Source organism: Nycticebus coucang, chromosome 22, assembly GCF_027406575.1.
Source record: "Nycticebus coucang isolate mNycCou1 chromosome 22, mNycCou1.pri, whole genome shotgun sequence".
NCBI classification, from domain to species: Eukaryota; Metazoa; Chordata; class Mammalia; order Primates; family Lorisidae; genus Nycticebus; species Nycticebus coucang.
The window spans coordinates 1,370,407-1,391,794 of NC_069801.1; the positions used below are offsets into that span (position 1 = coordinate 1,370,407).

Consider the following 21,388-nt stretch of genomic DNA (forward strand, 5'->3'; position numbering starts at 1 on the left):
CTTGCCCTTCCTCCTTCAGAGCGCGGCCCCTCTCACTTTTGCCCATGGGTCAGTCACACCTGGAGCCTTTGCACACCCCCTAGCCCTGATGTGGCCTCAGAGTCCACCCCCACCGTGCACTCTCTGGCTCCTTCGCCCCCTCCTCTCTTGACAGACTCCCTGTGGTAGTAGCTGGGCTTGGGCGCTGCCCATGTCCAGACTGCTATTCTGGTTCTACACTGCTGACAGGGATGACAGTGTCTGCCCTTCAGGGCTGTGGCTCAGTTTATCCCCAGCCTGGCTCAGGGTGTTGAGGGAGGCCCCCTATGATGGTGCTAAGTGACAGGTGGCATCTGTGTCCCCAGCCTGCAGTGCCCTGATGGACCACGCAGGTGCTCCCAATACCAGCTGTGGGCAGAGGGGAGAGGGGGGCTTCAGGTGGGTCTAAGATGGCAGGAGGAGCCGGGTCCAGCACCGGTGCCTGAGTCCCCACTCACCTTCTGGTTGTTGCCCCCACTGAAGTAGTACTCCCGAGACGGCATGCCCAGCGTGGGCTGGTCTATCTGGAAACACAGAGGTGTGACCGTGGGCAAGGACTGGGGGTCCCCACATCCTGGCTGGGGTGGCAGCAGCCACATCTTCCAAGACTGTACCCCATGGAACACTGCCCCCAGAAGGGACACTGAGTGTGTGCTGGATGGGGACTCAGGCCCTGCTGAGTGTTGGGGGCCGGGAGGGCTGATGGGGGATACAGGGGATACAGGTCACTGTGGGGCCTTGAGGTGCCCTTCCCCCAAATGTGCGATGCACATTTTCCATAAGTGTTGCCTTTGTCCTCCAGCCTATAGCTGGTGTTGGCCCTCTGAGGTCAGGCTTCTTTCCCTGGTGCCAAAGGCCTTGCTGACCTGAACACAGGCCCCACCATGCAGCTGGGGCGGCCAGAAGGCCCAATAGAAACCCCATCAGTAGCAGCCTGTCCCCACACACAGGCATGGATATGGGCCGGGACCCCAGCCCTGGGCACAACTGCAGGGGTCCCACCCCTGTTGGCTCCTGCCCTGGCCCATCCCCCACTGCACTATGAGAGCCCACTAGAGCCCCCAGCCAGGAGTGGGGACCTGGCCTACCCCGGCCCCCCGGCGCAGCTCATACGTAGATGATGTGGCGGCTGGAGTTCTGGTCATCATTCCAGACGAAGAGGTCGATGAGGATGCGCCTGTTGAACTGTGTGTTCATCAGCGCCAACTGCCGCTCCAGCTCCCACCTGAGGCCTGGGGAGTCAGCGCCCCAGGCTGGGAGACCAGGTGGGCCCTGGGAGTCCCGGCCCGGCCTCTTGTCACACAGCGAATCTGTCTCCTAAGCCTGGGGACCCCGCCCAGCCCAGGATGGTGTGTGCTGTCTGTGGGAGTTCAGGGGGTGGGGGCTGTTTCAGAGCCCTGAGCACTGGCGCTGTGAGCCATCGCTGCCCTGGGTTGGGGGGCCAGAGTGCAGACAGGTGAGACGAGATCAGAGCTGGGAGCCCAGGGCCAGCCCACAGGGGTGCCCATCACAGCCAGCACCGGCTCCCTAGCACAAGGTCTAGGCTCCTGGGTCCCTGAAATTGGCTCTGGTGGGGTTGGGTCTCTTGGGGCCCACCAAGAGCAGCCAGCCAAAGGGCTCCCCTGAAAGTTCTTGGCCCCCGAGAAGCTCCAGGCCCAGAGTCTGCCTCCATCTGTCTTTGAGGCTGCCACAAGGCCTTGGCCTTACCTAGAGTCTCATTCCACTTGTCCATGGCCACTGGCCAGCCTCCCACCATTTGCAAGATGTTCAGCAGGGGCTGAGAGTCTCGCTTCTCTATCAAACCTGACAAGGGACATGGGTGGTCACTGCCCCAGACTCCTGGGGCTCATGTGCTCTCTCTGGCCACAGCCTCAGTGCCTTGGTAACTCTGTGGCACAGGAGACTGGATGTGCATGAAAGGGGATCCTGGAGGGTTCATGAAAGTGCAGAAGCCCCCAGGACAATTAGGATGGTGGGAAGGAGGCAACAGAGCCTGGATTGGGCCAGCAGGTGAGCCTAACATGTGGAATTGTGGCCAGCAAGGGGACGGCCCTTGGATGTGGGGGGATTTCATGTCCAGCAGCAGGGCAGACTAAGATGGAATATGCAACAGAACTTCTGATGGGAAACTTAGGAGAACTTCTGTCACAAATTAAGTGAAGGTGGGAATGCAGAGAGGATTACTGCAGAAATAAATGGAGACCACCACGTGAGTGGTGGAGGCTTCAGGGTTTGCCAAGCTAGGGAGGTGGGAGCAAGGGAGGGGGCACCTTCATTGGGTCACCAGCATTTGGCAGATCAATGGCAGGCGTGGCAGTGACAGAGCTTCCTGGTAGGAACGGGGAGGCCCCCAGGGAGCCCTGGTTGGAAGTTTGAACCAGCACTGCCACCTCTGGGATGGTCTAGGGTGTGTTTAGCTTTTTGCTTAGTCTTAGGTTGGAAGCAGCGACAAAAATTAGACAGGCAACTGTCAGTTATGAGCCAAGCCTTGGCTATCTGGGGCCGGTGTTATAAGGATGGCCAGTGTCACAGGCAGGCCAGCATCTCAGGCATGGCTGACTGACATCTGGGCTGCTTACTGTGGATGGGGTGGGGTCCCAGCCTGGCTGCTGTGGGCTGTGAGTCGGGGTTCTCTGCTAGAGGTGGCCTGGCCTTTGCCCTTTTGTATGTTCAGCCTGTTAGGCCAAAGAGTAAGTAATGGTGGGAACACAGTGGATGCTGTCCCCTGTGGGTGCTGGCCAGACTGGGAGAAGGGCAGACAAGCTCAATGAGCCCAAGCAGGGGTGTCATGGGGACATCTCCATGATGCTGGGATCCCAATGAGTCCCACAGTCAGGTCTGCTTAGGACAATCCCCACCCTCTAGGAGACCCCCAGGTAAACAGCTGGCCTTGAACCCTGGCACTACCCAGAACAGCCATAACCGCAGGCTGGGTTTTAAATCTCCAAGTAGGTTTAAGGGGCTCTGGACCAGGGATGCCTCACACATGGAAATCCTTTTAATAAGACTGAAAACACTAAAAATCTGCCCTCTAACACACACATTCACAATATACACATGAACACACAACAAACACACATACATATAGTCGTGCGCATGTGTGCACATATACTCATATATACCTACACTCACGATACACATATATACACATACACATAGGTACACACATATGCACACATATACACATATGCCCACACATACACATGCACACATGGACACACATACAAATAATACACATGAACACATACATATACATGCAATACACATGCATAATACATACACATATATGCACACATACAGGCACACCTACACATGCCCCACACATGCACATGTACACACACATACACATGTACACACACATCACACATACACGTGCACACACATGCACACATACACATGTATACACATATGCACACATGCACACACACATATGCACACATGCACACATACACATGCACACACACTCACACATACACATGTATACACATATGCACACACATGCACACACACGCACACACACACATACACACGCACACACACATACACATGTACACACATATGCACACATACACGTGCACACACATGCACACATACACATGTATACACATATGCACACATGCACACATACACATGTATACACATATGCACACACATGCACACACACTCACACATACACATGTACACACATATGCACACATACATGTGCACACACATGCACACATACATGTGCACACACATGCACACGTATGCGTATAACACATACAGGCAGGCCCCTACTGTCTTCCTGCTGCATGCAAAGTGGTCTGTGCTGGGGAGGAGGTGTCAGCAAGCTCGTAGGGCACTGTGCAGTAAGTGATGAGCAGGAAGCCTGGACCCAGTGACTGGGAGGGGGTGCCATGGGGCTCTGGGGCTCAACTGGGCTCTGGCAGGGGCAGCTTCCACCTGCCTCAGCCCTTCCTGGGGCCCCACACTCACTCTCATTCATGCAGGAGCGGTACAGCATCTTGGCCTTCTCCACGGCTGGCCGTTCCTTGACAGTGGAATTCTCCAGCACCGCTGTGGGCAGAGGAGAAGGTTGGACAGAGGCCTGAGGTGGCCATGGGGCAGGGGTCCAGGTCAGAGGTCCCCCCACCCTAGCAGCACTCAGCCCAGTTGTGGGGCTCCCCTGGGGGGGAATCCCTCTCCTCCACACCCACAGAGACCGAGGGGCACTCAGCAGGGCAGGGCCCGGCCATCCCTAGCTCCCGGCCATCCCTAGCTCCCGGCCACACTGCCACCCTCGAGTGGGGCAGGCACCAGCCTCACCCCACTGCACCCTGAGGCTGTGGCTGCTTCCACCTTTGAGGACGACCTCCAGCTCGTCTCGAAGGATGTCAAAGACGCTGTATCTGGAGTTGGTCTCGGGGATCACGTGGCGCCGCAGCCAGCCTCCACATGCGTACTGGTAGAAGTCATTACACGGTTCCTGAGACGCGTCCATATTCTGCAGGATCCTGGCGGCTGCTTGTCCCCAGGGCATGGAGAAGGAAGAGGAGAGATAGGGATGTGACAGCCCCAAAGCCTGGGACAGCCTAAGAGACAGTCTTGTCCCCTGGAGCTACGTCCCCGGGGAGAGTTAACTGCCCCCTCTGAGCTCCAGTGAAGCTGGAAGCAGGGGGAGTCACCCAATCTGGATGCAGCTGTTGGGGCTCCCACTTACTAACCATGTGGACTTGAACCATGGCCTCTCCAAGCCTCACTCTCTAATCCAGTTACAGGGACTTGGACAGAAACTCACAGGAAGTGCTTAGCTGGTGACCTGCCCCTGTAGCCCCTTCCTCATCAGTGAGCTTGGACCTTGGGAGCAGGGCTGGCGCTTACCCACCATTGTGTTGTGTTTTCTGTTAGAGGAGATGGCTTTGCTCCAGGAACCCAGAGTGTGCAAGGGATGGGAAGGAGGTTCCAGCTGTACACTCTCAGTGGGGTGATTGTGTTGTATTCTCCACCAGGATCCCTGCCAGGACCCTCCCTCCTATGCCACTCCTGAGGCTGGGGACCTCACAGCAGTATGACCACGAGCCTACTAGACCCCAACCTGGGCAGGAAAACCACGTTTCTGAGTTTCTCCACTAGTGTGCCTTCACACTATTTCCACATTTTTGTCACCTTCAAATAGCGGTATATGGCTTCCAATTTTAAGACAAATTCCTGGGAGAAAACTTTAAGAGAGCAGGGGGTCTGTTCATTTGAACTTTCTGTAAATGCAGACACAAGCCCCTGGGGTCCTCAATTCGATCACTGCAGAGGCTGAGGACGACAGTAGGTATGAAACCAGAGTAGAATGTGAGTTCCCCTCACCTCACTGCCACTTCAGCCCACTCAGCACCACAGCTATGCCATGGAGTTGGTCCCTTGGCCTTGGGTAGGGCCTGTGATGCATCTGCTGGAAGTCTCCAGCCCCTGGGCAGGTGTGTGGATGGCACGTGGGAGGGGGCTTACCTGCCATTACGCAGCCAGGTGTGGTGCAGACTTCCTTCGTCACCTGGGGCTCTGGGGCGGCTGTGGGAAAGGAGTGGTGTAAACGTGTGGAGAGACTGGGTGGTGGGCAGGGTCCCCAGCTGGGGTGGGTGGGTCAGACATCAAATCCCACCCCCTGCCACCAAAGTCAGTTTAGTCCAAGTCCTCCCAAGTGGCTTAACCCTGCAATGGCCTGGGAGCCCCTTTGCTCCCTCCGCCTTCATTGACCCCACAGCTGTCCTGCCTCCAAGGGCCAAAGCTGGACATTCTGCTTTCTTGCCCCTACCAGCAGCTCTCACCTACTGCCCAGGCCAGAGGGACCTGATGTGCTGCCCCTCTCTGCGTGCCCTGCCCCCAGCCTGCTGTGCTGCTCCTCTTTGCACATCCTGCCCCCAGCCTGCTGCGCTGCCCCTCTCTGCGTGCCCTGCCCCAGCCTGCTGTGCTGCCCCTCTCTGAGTGCCCTGCCCCAGCCTGCTGCGCTGCCCCTCTCTGCGCACCCTGCCCCCAGCCTGCGCCTTCCCCTGCTCTAGTTGGTTGTTTCCAATATGGCCACTGTGAGGCTGGGGTGAGCTTTTCACAGTGCCCAGCAATCATCCTGCATCCAGCAAGTGCTCATGGTCAGCGTCCCTGCCCCTGTCCTTTCTTCCCCACGCCCCTCCTGTGGCACATAAGGGGCATGTGGTGCAACCTGCCCTGGCTACAGGGCCCCGCCCCTCTGTGGAGGCCCCTGCCCCACAGGAGGTCCAGTCTCTGAGCCTACTCCTGTGGGGGTGTGTTTGGTTGGGAAGGCAAAGGCTACCTCGGACTTTTCTTTTTACAATGATCTTCTCTTCCTTTGAGAAGCACAGCGGGCTAGCCACGGGTGGTAGCTGCTTCCCTGGGGAGAAACACAGTGCTCAGCTTCAGCCTCCAGTGCTGGTTCCCTGGGGTGTGTGGAGACTTGCCTGAGAAAGCACTGGCATTTTCCTACAGTACTGGGGTGTTGCATCCCCCACCTTATAGTGAGGGCTGGTCACCAGGGGGCAAAATGCAGGAGGCAGCAGCACTTATCTCAGGGTTCCTCTCCATGTCTGTGCTTGGCCTGAGTGGGAGGAGCAGCCCTGCCCCCAATTCTACCCCCACCACGCCAGGCTATTCCCATCTGCCAGGGTTTAGGGAGCACTTGAGGTGGGACCTTCCCCCATCTTCTTCCCCCACATCCTCTTCCACCCCAGGATCTTCCTGAACACCGGTCAGACCCACACACAGTGGGCTGCTTCAGAGGGCGTTTGAGCTCCAGCCAGGGGTGACCAGGAGGAGAAGGGATTCTGCTTCTGATCAGGATGCAGAAGATGGAAATAAACCACAGCTGTCACCCTAACAAGGAGATCAAACTGGAGAAACCACAACATGATGGCTTACAGAAACCCACCAGAGAGCTGAGGATGTAAAGAAACATGAACAAACCAAATTTCAGAAAGGGACAGCCCTTCTCAGGGTAGGAGAGAACTGTGGCTGCTTCCATCTCTGGAGCTAGGCCAGAGAGGGGACAGATCTGCCATGCAGGCTACGTGGGGGCCACGTGCACCTGTGTGGTGCAAGAGATCAGGATTCTGGGAAGGCCCAGTCACAGAGTCTGCACCTGTGCCCATTTTTCCTCATGGGGCCTTCACTGAGTGCATGTTGGTGGTAAAAGGAAAACTGAGAAATCTGAATGAAGTATGGATTTAGTTAATAGTAATATATCAATATTGGTTCCTTATTTGTGACAAATGTATCATGCTAATACAAGATGTTAATAATAGGGGAGACCAGGTGTGGGGTATATAGGATCTCACTGTACTACCTTTGTAATACTTCTTTAAATCTAAAATTGTTCTAAAATTTTAAAATATTGCTTTGTGAAACCTGAACAGAGGATCTGGGACAACATTAAACGGCTTAACACATATATTCCAGCAGGTGTAATATATCCCAAGCAGGGTAAATACAAAGAAAACCACATCTAGCGGCATCACAGTCAAACTATGATTACACTCAGGTAACAATAAGAACAACGGCAGACTTCTCACCAGAAGATATGGGCCAAAGATGACGATGGAATGGGCTCTTTACATGCTTCAGAGAAATACAGTAACAACTGTTAGCTTAGAATTCTATACCCAGCAAAAATATATTTCAAACATGAAGAGAGACCTTGAGACAGAAGCCAAGAGAGTGTGTATCCACCAGGCACACGTTGCCACAAATGTTCACATGTCTTCACTCAGAACCAGTTGGAAGCCCAGATTGGTGGGAAGGAAGGATGAGCCCCAGAAGGGGAAGACAGAATGAATAAAGAGTTATGGGAGTCCCAGACAATGCATTGGATTTCTTTGTTTGCAGTCTAGCCAGACATATCCAGAACAAATTTCTAAAACCGACGAGTGGCGGGGTGGGGGTGGGGGTCCTTCCTCATGTCCTACCTCTGCAGAGTTCCCAACAGAGGCTGCCATGACCTTTTTGTTGGAAGAAATGTCCTCAGGTAGATTTATCAGATGGTACAGTTTAAGAGCTACCTGAAGATACAATGGGCTCTGGAGGCAACATTTCCAAAACTGAATTAGATGAGGTAGGTGTTCCCCCTCCCACATCACCCTTTAACGTATAGCATCTCATTTTATCATCACAAGAAGTCTGTGAGCCTCAGCTTTTCCACTTTTTTTTTTTTTTTTGTAGAGACAGAGTTTCACTTTATTACCCTCGGTAGAGTGCCGTGGCATCACACAGCTCACAGCAATGCTTTTCCACTTTTTTGTCAAGAAAACTGATGGGGAGGTGGGCTAGTATGCTCATGGTTGCATCCCTAGCAGGTGACGGATTTTACTTCTATACCCACATTGTCTTTCGAAATATTGTTCTTCTGAGTAAGAGAGAAAGCAAAACAGCAAGCCCCCCCCCTTATTTTTTGCAGTTTTTTGGCAGGGGCTGGGTTTGAACCCACCACCTCTGGCATATGGGGCCAGTGCCCTACCCCTTTGGGCCACAGGTGCCGCCCAGCAAGACCCTTTTGACACACATCTGACTAGGAGGGAAGTCTTACTCTCATGCTAAAACGTGATCAGCTGGAAGCAAAGTAAATCCTCCTCATAATTCCAGAAAAGAGTCACTTTCCTTGTGACCTCTGAGTCACCCAAATGACATATTACCTGTTCTTTTATGTTTGCTTGCACAAGTTCTGTAATATGCCAATTATTTTTACATGGATTCTAAACATTTAAACATTTTTTGGACATTTTCTCTGCAAATTTTGTTTTCCTAATTTCTTGAATTGAATAAATAATTTATGTTCACTCTCTTTCTCTCTTCTCTCCATCCCTCCCTTCCTCATTCTTTATCTCTCTTGCCAAAGGACTTTGTTGGGTGGAAAAAAATCTATCGTCCCCCTGAGAACATACAGTCCCAGGCTGGTTGCCATGTGGGTGCAGGGCGTGAGTTACATAACTGTGTGGCCAAGGGAGCTTCATGCTGAGGAATCAATTAAAGAAGTTCCAGGCTGGTGGTATCCCAAGGTACCTGGAGAGAAACACACGTATTCTCCAGAGGGAATTTTCTCAGCCCCAGTGACGCAGTATTCCTACAGACAACGCCCATCTAAGTACAGATTCATGTTTACAAAAAGAAGAATCTTCCATGGGGGAGAGACAAGAAACAGCAAAACTAGAACTCCAAGGATTTCAGATTCTAGAATCATCTTCTCGGAATGTGTGAAAGTGGCCTCACTGGCCACACGTCTTGACTCTTCTGTGTCCATGCCCACATAACTGCTTAGCTGTTCTCAGTAAAAGACAGGGGACATTCTCCCATCTTTTGACATGGGTTTCCCGTGTAACTTGTGTTGGCTGACAGAATAAGGTGGGAATGACAACGTCCCAGTTATGAGCCTAGGCCTTAAGAGGTCTTGTACGTTTTCATTTGCACTCTGGAACTTCTGCTCCTGCCAGGAGAGGAATATGTCCAGACTTGCTTGCTGGTCCTGGCAAGAGGATGGAGTTCACATGGAGCAGAGATTCCTTAACTGAGCCAGACCTAGATCAGTTGACCCCAGCCAAACTACAGATACACGTCACCACAACTTTGTTTTAGACCACTGAGTTTGGGTTGATTTTTTAGGCATCAACAGCTACAGAAAACAATTTAAATATGTTTGATTTTTTTTTTTTTAGACAGTCTTACATTGTCACCCTTAATAGAGTACCATAGCATCATAGGTTACAACAATCTCAAACTCTTGGCTCAAGTGATCCTCCTGCCTCAGCCTCCTGAGTAGCTGGGGCTAGAAGTGCCCACCACAATGCCTGGCTATTTTTAGAGATCGGGTCTCACTCTTGCTCTGGCTGGTCTCAAACTCCTGAGCTTAAGCAATCCACCCACCTTGGCCTCCCAGAGTGCTGGGGTTATAGGCGTGAGTCACTGTGCCTGGCCTTGCAAATATGTTTGAAAAATTTAAAAAATTAAAGAATTAAAAAAAAGGAACATTAAAAAGGAATCAGTTTGAAAAAGAATCAATTATGAATTCTAGAAATAAAAACATGTAGTTGTTGAGATTTAAAAACAATATTGACAACAAACCCACAATGGATGAGTTATACAGCAGATACAACAGAGCTGAAGAGAGAGTTAGTGAATTGGATGTTGTTCTAAAGAATTTACTCAGAATGCAGGACAAAGGAAGGAGATGGAAATATAGAAGAAAAGACATGAAGGCATGGAAGAGAGAGCGAGAAAAATGGAGTAAATATATAATCAGAATTTTAGAAGGTGAACAGAGATGATATGAGAGATAAAATATCTAGAAAACAATGGCTAAAATTCTCCCAAACTAATAAATGTTATTAGAGCTCAGATTCAGGAATTGCAACAAATTCAAAGCAGCATAAATTAAAAGCATTTTTTTTTAAAGCATTTTTTTTTTTTTTGCAGTTTTTGGCCAGGGTGGGGTTTGAACCTGCCACCTCCAGTATATGGGGCCAGAGCCCTACTCCTTTGAGCCACAGGTGCCACCCTCAAAGCATTTTGTATGTAGACATCTCATAGTAAAATTTAGAATACCAATGACAAAGGGAAGACAACTCAGAGGGGAAAGATGGTCCACTCTACACAAGAATGACAGTTAAGTTGGTAGATTTCTGAACAGTAGCAACTGAAGTCAGAAGAAACCATGAAACTAAGCCTTCAAGATATTTCGAGTAAATAAGCCGAGATTCATGTAACTGATGAAATTATCACTGAAGAATAAATACTAAATAAAGTTATTTTTACATAAACAAAAACTATGAGTTTGCTGCTAATAGACTATTTTAAATCAGGTCCCTCCCCAACTTGATGGTTCACAAGAAAGGCCTGTCATGTGGGTGACAGTATAGTTTTGGAGGTCTTACCATACGAGATTCCTGTGCCCACTTAGTTTGGAGCTTGTTATGGGCCGAATGTTTGTGTTTACTCCAAATTCATATGTTGAAGCCATAACCCCTCATGTGACTATCTTTGGAGAAAAGGCCTGTGAGGAGGTGATAAAGGTTAAATGAGGTCATATGGGTGGGTCCCTAATCTGGTGGGCTGCTGCCCTTATAAGAGAGGAAGAGTTCTTCACTGTGTGAGGACACAGCAAGAAGGCGGCCTTCTGCAAGATACTGAATTAGCTGGCAACTTGACTTTGGGCTTCACAACCTCCAGAGCTGTGAGAAATTAAAGTTTTGTTTTTTAAGCTACCTAGCTATGGCATTTTACTACAGCAGCCTGAGCAGACTGAGGCAGGGCCCAAGCCTGTATGTTTAACGTTTGTCCCAGGTTATTCTGATTATTAGACACGTTTGGTAAACACTGTTGTAAAGCAGCACTTTCCAAACTTTAATGTGCAGGTGAATCACCTGAGGCTCTTCCTAAATACAAACACTGATCCAGTAGGTCTTGGCTAGGCCTTGGGTTTTTGAATTTTCAATAAGCTCCTTTGAGTAGGAGGTTCCAAAGTATGTATTTCAGAAAGAAGAGAAATTATTCTTAAGAACTGCCTGTGATGAAGAATGATGAGCAAAGGGATTGATTAGGACATAGGAAAATCTAAGTTGACACTGACTGTATTAATTAATCAATTAATCAATCAATTAATTAATTAATAATGTTGCCTATGTGTAGTATGCAAAAATAGGATAGAGACCAAAAATCTAACAGCAATAACATGTGAACAGAGTAGGGGTGGTGGTACAAAGAGTTAAACGATTGTATTGTCTGGAAGAAAGGATGGAGATATTGAATAGCCTAATCCTTTATTAAGGTTAAATGTACACGTAAAAATTCAAGGTAGACTATTTCTGCTTTTTGTTTCAGACATTAAAAGGTACAGTAGAATATCATTCCTTTCCTAACAACAAGAAAAAGTCAGATAACTTTTCTGGAGCACCTTCAAAAACAGAGGTCACAAGGCAGAGATTCTCAACCTGTGGGTCACGACCCTTTTGTAACAATGAAAATACATCCTGCATATCAGATGTTTACATTATGATTCATAACAGTAGCAAAATCACAGTTATGAAGTAGCAATGAAAATAATTTTATGGTTGGAGGTCACCAACATGAGGAACTGTATTAAAGGGTCACGGCATTAGAAGGCATTAGGAAGGCTGAGAACCACTGCTCTAAGGAATGAGGGGATACAGTATTTGTTTCATCTTTGACGGGACATGGGAGTTAGAGATGTTCCAAATAAGTGGGTAAGAGGACATCAGCTAAAAAGTTTTAACAAATTCTTAACAGGCCAAGCACCGGCTATCACATTAGTTTGAAATAGCTGAGAACCTCATCAGGGGGATTTTAAACTCCAAGTTCTTTGCACAGGCCTTCACCAGTTGCTTCTGAAAGATTGTGGAAGGTCTCAGGATGCCAGAGAGAGCCTCCCTTGGTGACATGGGGACTCAGGAGGTGACCTGCATTGGTTGAGGCACAGGCAAGAAACTATTCCTGCCTGGACCGTTTTCCAGTAGGGAGCAAAAGCTTTAAACCACTGAAGAAGGTAGCAACCTCTCTCTCTCCCAAGGACCAGGCAAAATCCACTGTTCTTCAGGAGGGTTAGTACCCCGTTTCCCCGAAAATAAGACATCCTCCGAAAATAAGACCTACTTACAGGAAAGATAAGACGTCCCCTGAAAATAAGACCTAGCGCATCTTTGGGAGCACACCTTAAAATAAGACACTGTCTTATTTTCGGGGAAACAGGGTAGTAAAAATCCTATGCTTGTGGATGAAAGACAGAAGACCCTGTGGGCCCAGGATTCTAGACTAACATCAGGCAGAGGCCTGTCATCATGAGAGGAGAGGTGGCAAAAACAGGCCCAGGGCAAAGTTTGGTTGATATGAAGTTGGGGCAAGGAACTCCACCCCAATCCCCAGGCACACCAGGCCTGCCTAACCCTGGCACCAGGCCAAGGACACCAGAGAGCCCTCCACTCCCCACATCCAACACAAGCCCGGAACTGACTGCAAAAGCAATCCACCACCAGGGGAAGGACAAGAACGTAGAGAGACCCCTCTGTGTCATAGGCACCTGGGAACTGCTGACGGCTGAGGCTGGAGCGGGAAAAATGTGGAGACCTCTGGCACCTGGTAATAGTAAGTGCAGGTAAATAAAGTTGTAATTGTAAATAAATTGTCTTGCTTATTTGTAAAAAAAAAAAAGCAATAGAAATTAGATTAGTAGTTGCCAGGAGCTGAGGGGAAGAAGGAATTCTTTTGAGGTAACGAAACTATTCTGAAATTTGGCTCAGTGCCAGTAGCACAGTGGTTACAGTGCCAGCGACATACACCGAGGGTGGCGGGTTTGAACCCGGCCCAGGTCAACTAAACAACACATGCTTGCACAACTTTGTGAATATATTAGAAACCACTTAATTGCATACTTTAAAAGAGTGAATTTATGGCATGTAAATCATGCCTTTAAAATTATTTTTAAAAGCATAATCTATGTCAAAAAAAAGCATAATCTATGTCATTCAATACTGAGAAATTATTAAGCACCTACCATGTACTAGGCACTATCAGAATTGGGTAATAAGAAAAATGAATACAGTGTGGCCCTCACTCTTAAACCAATCTGTTACTGAAAGCAAGCATATCAAAAGATAATTGTAATATAGCCTGATTGGGCTGGATGATATAGTATTTGGATAAAGTAGCGAGGTAAAGGAGGCAATGTTTAACTCTCTCTGGCAGAATCATGATATGTTTCCTTGAAGAATAGAATTTGAAGCCTGGTCTCAAAGGATGAATAGTGGTCTGCCGGGGGTATCCAGGGAAAGAAATACATGACACCGTGACACCCAAAATGGATATGCAAATGCATGAAGGCCAAAACAAACACAAAACCAAATAAAGAAAAAACCAAAACCAAAACAAAACAAAAAAAAAGTAAGCGTAGGTAAGAGTAGCCCTCTGTTGGAGGAATTTGAAGTCTGTGGTGCACTGAGGGTTACAGTAGCAACAACAAAATCCCAGAGCAGCTAACTCCTGACTAGAAAAATTCAATCCCTCACACCAACAAACTTACAGAAGAAGAGGCATGTCTAATTCTTGGTGCAAATACTTTTTATCTCAGTCTCTACTCTTCTACACATGATATCCAGCACTCAGTAAAAATTTATGAGACACACCTGCATAAGAAAAATAATATATTGCCATAAGATAAAGTCACGAGGAGACATTGCTTGGATATTGGCACTGTCAGAGAAGGATTTTGAGATAACTATCAGTGGGCGGTGCCCATGGCTCTGTGGGTAGGACACCAGCCACAGACACCAAGGCAGGCAGGTTTGAACTTTGCCCAGGCCAGCTAAAACAACAATGACAACTGGAACAAAAGAATAGCTGGGTGTTGTGGCGGGCGCCTGTAGTCCCAGCTACTCAGGAGGGCTGAGGCAAGAGAATTGCTTAAGCCCAAGAGTTTGAGGTTGCTGTGAGCTGTGATGCCACGGCCCTCTACCAAGGGCAACTGAGTGAGACTCTGCCTCAAAAATAAATAAATAAATAAAAATTAAAAGATAACTATGAGTGATATGATAAAGGATCTACAGGAAAAGGTACATAACACCTCTTCAGAAAAGAAATGGAGACTATACCAAGGAGTCATATGAAAATATCAGAAATAAAAACACATTGTGAGAGGTGAAGAATTTTTTTTTAATTGACTGACAGATGTGCTGGACACAGTGGAGGAAAGAACGTGTGAACTTGAAGACTAAGTCAAACTGAATGTCAGATAGTAAGAGAGTGAACAAAAACTGAAGACAGTGACCAAATACTGAGGTTAATAGCAAGCCATGCAACATACATGCCTGGGGAGTACCCAAGAGAGAAGAGAAAGGAAAAAGAGGATATATTTGAAAAGACAATGGCTGTTTTCCAAAATTTGTGAAAGATAACAAAACCAAACAATGGCAGAGAGCTCCAAATAGCATATCAATATATTCACACACACACACCAAGGCTACACAATTGCCAAACTGCTGTAAACCAAAGATAAAAAAGGAAATTCATGAATACAGCTCGAATAAGAAGAAACATTACGTATGGAGAAGGATGAGGGTGAGGATTACAGCAGACCGCCTTTCAGAAATTATGCAAACCAGAAGGCAATGGAAATAAAAAAACTTGTCAACTTAGAATTTTATACCCTGAGAAAGTATCCTTCAAAAATGAATATGAGATGAAGACTTTTTCAGATGAACAGAAGTGGAGAAAATGCATTTCCAGCATATCTGAACTATCAGGAATGTTAAAATAAGTTCCCCAAAGAGCAAAAGGGAGGGCAGAGGGGAATTTGAATTAACACGATGGATCCACAAGAATAAAGAGCACTGGAAATGGTAGAAAAAACAAACAAGCCCAGGAATGCTTGCCCAGAGGTAGAATTCATAGAATTCTGGAAAGGTAATTATACATACATGCTTGAGTGAGCCCAAGCCATATTATCACACCTAGTAAGTACTTAATAATTGTTATGAAGAGCAAGAATTATGCTCTTTTGAAGATGTATGGACTCATTTGTTTCCAGAAATGAAAAGGATCTTAGAGATGTGATCTAATTTCCTCTTTTTATTTTTATTTTTGCAGTTTTTGGCCAGGGCCGGCTTTGAACCCACCACCTCCAGTATATAGGCCTGGCGCCCTACTCCTTGAGCCACAGGCACCGCCCTCTAATGTCCTCTTATTAAAGTTACCCAAGGTCAGACAGCAACAGGATAAAGTAAAAACTAAAAACAATTTCTAGTTTTAGGCTAGAAATTGTCAGACTCCTGGACTCAAGCTTGCAAACTTTTGCAGAAGAAAGACAGTAAATTGTAAAATTAAAAGCTGCTCACTTTACAAAAATTATTTTTGGAGGAAACATCGGACAGGTTAGAAAAATAATTTTAAAATTTAGAAACGTCCCTTGGTGTGTGCCACACCTTTTGGGGGCGAGACATGATTGTAAGAGGGACTTTACCTAACAAATGCAATCAGTATAACCTGGTTTCTTGTACCCTCAATGAATCCCCAACAATAAAAATAAAATATGAAAAAAAAAATCAGAAACATCATCTCAAAAAACCCAGAGTGATTAAAACAGCAACCACTTTTACTCAAGTTGTATTATGACTTTCCACAACTAACTACTATTTGTTTTATAAGCACAAGATTGATATTTGAGATGAGTAAAGGTAGTCTTTGCAACCAAAATAACTTTACAGATTAAAGAAGAAAACTTCAAAGTAGCTATTAATGATAAATTAAATAAGGACAAAAAATGAAATACAATTCATCATTCTTCACAGCTCAGCTATAAAAACTGCTTACAGAATAAAAATCTTGTAAATGATGACTATAGATTTAACTAAAGCTGGGAAATACCTTTGTTGGGAGGGTGGGGGCCTGGCTGGTTTATAAAGCTAAATCTGCCTTCCAGACAAGACATCAATAACAATAATAAAATCTGCCATTTTGTTACTAAATCTGGTCATGAATAGCATGATGGACATTTTTCTAAGTGTTATTGATACAGTAAATCGTTGAGCCCTCAAGTCAACCTTTAATGTATGATTAATATTATTTATGTTTTATATACAGGGAAATTGAGACATAGAAGTATTAAGAAAACCTTCCAGCAGGGTGTGGTGGCTCATGCCTGTAATCCTGGCACTCTGAGAGACTGAGGTGGGTGGATTGCTTGGAGCTCAGGAGTTGAGCTCCTCAGCAAGAGCAACACCCTGTCTCTACTAAAACAAACAAACAAAAAAAGCCAGGCATTATGGGGGGGGGTGCCTATAATTCCAAATACTCAGGAGGCTGAGGCAAAAGGATCACTCAAACCCAAAAGTTTGAGGTTACCGTGAGATGTGACACCATGGCACTCTGCCAGGGGCAACAAAGTAAGACTCTTTCTTAAAAAAAAAAAAAAGGAAAAAAGATAACCTTCCAAAGTCACACAGCTGGGCTTTGACTAGGGAGCCCGAGTGTTAACCATAATCTTAGCATGCCTCCCACGGATCTAAACTGCAGAACAACAAGAGAAGGTTCAAGGGAAAGTTTAGGCACATGAGGAGACACCCCAGTTCAGGGTTTGGCAATATTATCTGTAAAGGGCCAAGCAGTAAGTATTTTTGGCTTTGTGGGCCACATATAGACTTGGTCTCACCAATTCAGCTTTGCTGTTGCTGCAGGAGAACATGCAGAAACAATAGGTAAATAAATAAGCAGGTGTGTGCCAATAAAATTTTATTTACAAAAACAGGCAGTGAGCCAGATTAGCCCATGGGCCATAGTCTGCCAATCTCTGCATTAGGCAATGAACATCATTGCTTCTGAGGATGGGCATGGGACCGTTCCTCAGTATAATTTTTGTAAAAACATTTGGTTTTCTAAAAAAAAGATCTACAACTTTTAAAATAAATAATTTTTAATATGCCTTTTCTGCTAGCATTTTATTTATTTATTAAAAAAATTTTTTTAGAGACAGAGTCTCACTTTGTCACCCTGGGTAGAGTGCTGTGGCATCACAGCTCACAGCAACTTCAAACTTTTGGGCTCAAGCGATTTTCTTGCCTTAGCCTCCCGAGTAGCTGGGACTACAGGCACTTGCCACAACGCCCAGCTATTTTGAGAGATGGGATCTCACTCTAGCGCAGGCTGGTCTCGAACCCATGAGCTCAGGCGATCTGCCTGCCTTGGCCTCACAAAGTGCTAGGATTATAGGAGTGAGCTACTGTGCCCGGCCTAAAATAATAAATAATTAAAACAAAAAAATCTAAGATAACCACCAAAAGAATAAAAATACAGAGGGTGCCAAAAAATGTGTGTACATTTTAAGAAAGGAAAAAAAACTGTACTAAATTTGTAATACTCAATATATACTGATAGTGTTTGTTATCTTGTTTGTTGTATTTCGTATCTCTTGTAATTGCAGAAGTCAAACATGACGTGAGTATTACAATTTTAATACAGTTTTTTCCTTTCTTAAAATGTGTATATATATTTTTGGCACTCTCTCTTTTTTTTTTTTTTTTTTGCGGTTTTTGCCGGGGCTGGGTTTGAACCTGCCACCTCTGGTATATGGGGCCAGTACCCTACTCCTTTGAGCCACAGGCATCGCCCTTGGCACTGTCTTTATAAAACTTCCAAGCTAGTTGAGAGAAAAAGGAGCGAATAATAATAGAGCTCTCCTAAGAAATCAAGAAATGAGAAAAAAAGAAAGGATAAAAATCACACATACACACACAAACACAATGGAAAAAACATACATTTTAGCAATCTCAGTGATGCAAATAGACAAAATCCGTTAAAAGATAGACAAAACTGAAAATCCAGCTATAAGCTATTGCAAGAGACACGTGTAAAGCTAAAGGAACTAAAGTTTCAAAGAAAAAGAATGAAAAAATAGATTAAGCAAATGAATAGTTGATATTCACGTCAGACAAAAAGAATTTAAAACAGAAAAGCAGAAACACTTGTTAAGACAGAAAGGGTCACTACATATTTATATATAGTACAAGATACATTAATTTTATATGCGTATGTAAGTATACAGCTTTATTATATTTATGAAACTAATTTTATAATTTATATCTAAATTTGTATTCACATACTAATATAGCCTTGAGTAGGTAATTTAAAATGACATAACTATGAGAAGGAATAGATGACTCTTTAGAGCTAGATTTTTAACACCTACATTTTAATCATTGAAAGATCAAGAGAATAAAAAAAGCAAATCTTTAGAAGACTGATCGATTTGATGGGTATGTACATAGATTCTCATCTAGCAGTTAGTGACTGGGTGCACTCCACAAATACACGTGGATAATTTATAAAATTGACACGTATTATCTCTAAAGCAAGCCTCAGCAAATATCAAGGGATCACACAAATAATCACATAAACCATGGTTCCCAACAACAATGCAATTAAGTTGGAAATCAATAATTCAAAAAAAGTAACTAAAAACTCACGTACATCTGGAAAACTTTAAAAATGTCTTAACTCTTGAGTCAACGGGAAAGAAATCACAAGGGAAAGGGGAAAATACTTCAGAATCAACAATAAAAACAAGCCTGCATGTGTGGGTCACTACAAAAGTTTTGAGACAGGCTGTCCACTGTTAGGGTCCACTAATAAGGGTCACTTCCAAGAAACACGTGGGCAGCATCCTTTCTGAGTCACTTGCACAAGTTTCAACTTGCTCAGTTTATAGGTGCTGCAGGGAGGGCTTTGTTTCCCACACAGATTTTACATTTCTTGACTTTTGTGTACCTCAAAACTTTTGTAATGAGGAGTACAAAACCTTCTGCAAGCTCAGTCAGGGCTGAGGCCGAGGTTGGCTGTGGGAGGTAGCTAGCCCAGGACGCTGTGGCCCTGGAGGGGTCCAGGAGTGGGAGAGCTCAGTACTGGGAGGGCGAGTACATTCCTCTGGATCCAAAGCACCTCAAGGGCCACGAGGTAGGCTGTGCAGGGAGGGTCTCTCCTGTCTGGTGGGCTCAGGCCTTTTGGAGCTACCCAGGGGGGAGAAAGGGCCCTTTATATCCCACAGCTAGGGGGTTGTTGGGTCAGCCCTGCTTAACTGAGAGTCTCAAACCCAGGCGATTAATGCTCAGACAGCCCTGAACACAGTCTTCCCAGAATGACTGAGGAGACTGACTCTCACCCTTCTGTCCACAGCCCATGCAGTTGGCGGTGCCCATCCACCCTGCCAGGAGACCCCAGGGGAGCTGGGACAGGGACGTCTGCCACATCCCCAAAAGCAGCCTTGCCCTGTGACAGGGGGGTGGTCCCACTGCAATACAGATCCAGCCGCGAGTCCTGGCATCGGAGGCTGTGGTGCCTGCTGCTGAGAGCCAGGCCCGAGGTGAGAGCCTCTGTGCTAGGTGCTGTCCGCGGCGAGAGTGCCCCGACGTGCACACGCCCACCAGGGCTCAGAGGGACAGGGCTGTGCCCAGGGACAGGGGAGGGGCAGCTGGATGTGGACCAAGTCACCCCAAGCCTGAGCGGGGAGTAGTTCCGCCTCCTCCACATCGGCCTTAAGGTACAGAGGGAGGGAGGGGCGTAGGGGACGTGTTCCTGGGACAGCCCGGTTGCACCTTCATCTCGGTGGGACCCCAGCCTGGCCTCCTCCCGTCGTCCTCCCATGGAAGGTCCCGGTAACCGAGGCTCACGGTGACAGGGGAAGGAGGACCCTGGCATATCCTCGGGACAGGATGGCAGCGGCCAGGTGAGCTCAGCTCGGTGGAGGGCCCCGCGCAGCCACCCCCGGACCTCCAGGGGCTCTTGTCCCACTTGCCCGCGAGTGGGGCGGGGGCCTGGTCGGAGTAGGGGCGGGGCAGAGCCGCTGCAACAGCCGCGCGCCCGCTGGGCCCAGGCAGAGCTTTCTGGAAGGGACGCCGGTCCCTGCAAGTCAGCGTCCCTGATGGCCCCTGTGAGTGGGCAGCGTGGGCGGGAGCCCCCGCGCCCAGTGCAGACCCTTCTGCCGGCGTGACCAGGCTGCTGGAGCCAGGGCCGACCCGGGAGGAGCGAGCAGCGGGTGCGGTCTGGGTGCGGGGCCCTCACTCACCTCTGCTGGCGGCGTAGAGGACACCCAGGGCCGCCAGGGCGCCGGTCAGCAGCAGCAGCAGCACCATCCCCATCAGGAAGCATGGGCGCTTCTGGCCAGCCCGGCCCGCGCTCTCCGCCATCCCCACTGGGCTTTCCAGCTTCCCCACCAGCAGCTCTGCACAGGAGAGCGCAGGGCTGAGCGCCCAGGGCAGAGGCGAGTCTGTGGAGCTCCCGAAGCCCGCCCCAGGCTGGAAGGGCCGGAGCTGACGAGGAGCAGGCGCTGGGTGCTCTGGAGACACCCTGTCCCGGTCCCTCTCTCCAGGCCCACAACCCCCTGCTGGGCACCTGGGTCTCAGGGCTGTGGACACTACCCTTACTGGAGTCTTGGAGTGCCCTGAGGTCCCGTGTGTTGGGAGAAGGCCTGGCTGTCCAGGCGTGGTGACAGCCTCTTCCAGAGATTCACCTCTCTCCAAGCCCCCCTCTCTAGCAGGCCCCCTCCTAGACCCACCGGACTCAGTTTTCATGCTGTCCAGGGTCACCCACAGTGGCGCCTGCCTCAGTGCTGGTGCCCAGGGAGTCCTGGAGCTGTGGGCCTGGGTGCTGGGTCAGGAATGCTGTTGGGGTGGCTGCTGAGGCACCTTGCCCACTTTCCTGTTGGAGCCCCGTAGCTGGAGAGGGGAGAAACAGAAATGATTAGCACCCACACAAATAGTGACCATGTCAGCCTCAAGGCTGAGCCCTGGAGCCACTTGGTTGGTGTGCAGCTGTGTAGTCCCCTGCTCTGTGAGTCAGAAGGGAGCTGGGCAGG

General features: G+C 47.9%; 1 protein-coding gene across 1 annotated transcript in view; it reads right to left on the reverse strand.

Annotated features, from left to right (window-relative positions):
• Positions 1–20,741, reverse strand: part of MMEL1 (membrane metalloendopeptidase like 1) — a 32,369-nt gene extending 11,628 nt beyond the window's left edge. The window contains exons 1-8 of the mRNA XM_053576919.1: positions 20,600–20,741; positions 6,314–6,391; positions 5,497–5,556; positions 4,357–4,518; positions 3,994–4,074; positions 1,726–1,821; positions 1,132–1,250; positions 477–542 (exon numbers count right to left, since the gene is read on the reverse strand). Coding sequence (XP_053432894.1) covers positions 477–542; positions 1,132–1,250; positions 1,726–1,821; positions 3,994–4,074; positions 4,357–4,518; positions 5,497–5,556; positions 6,314–6,391; positions 20,600–20,720 — 783 coding nt within the window. The 5' untranslated portion in view covers positions 20,721–20,741. The remainder of the gene's footprint in view (positions 1–476; positions 543–1,131; positions 1,251–1,725; positions 1,822–3,993; positions 4,075–4,356; positions 4,519–5,496; positions 5,557–6,313; positions 6,392–20,599) is intronic.
• Between the last annotated feature and the right edge of the window lie 647 nt (positions 20,742–21,388).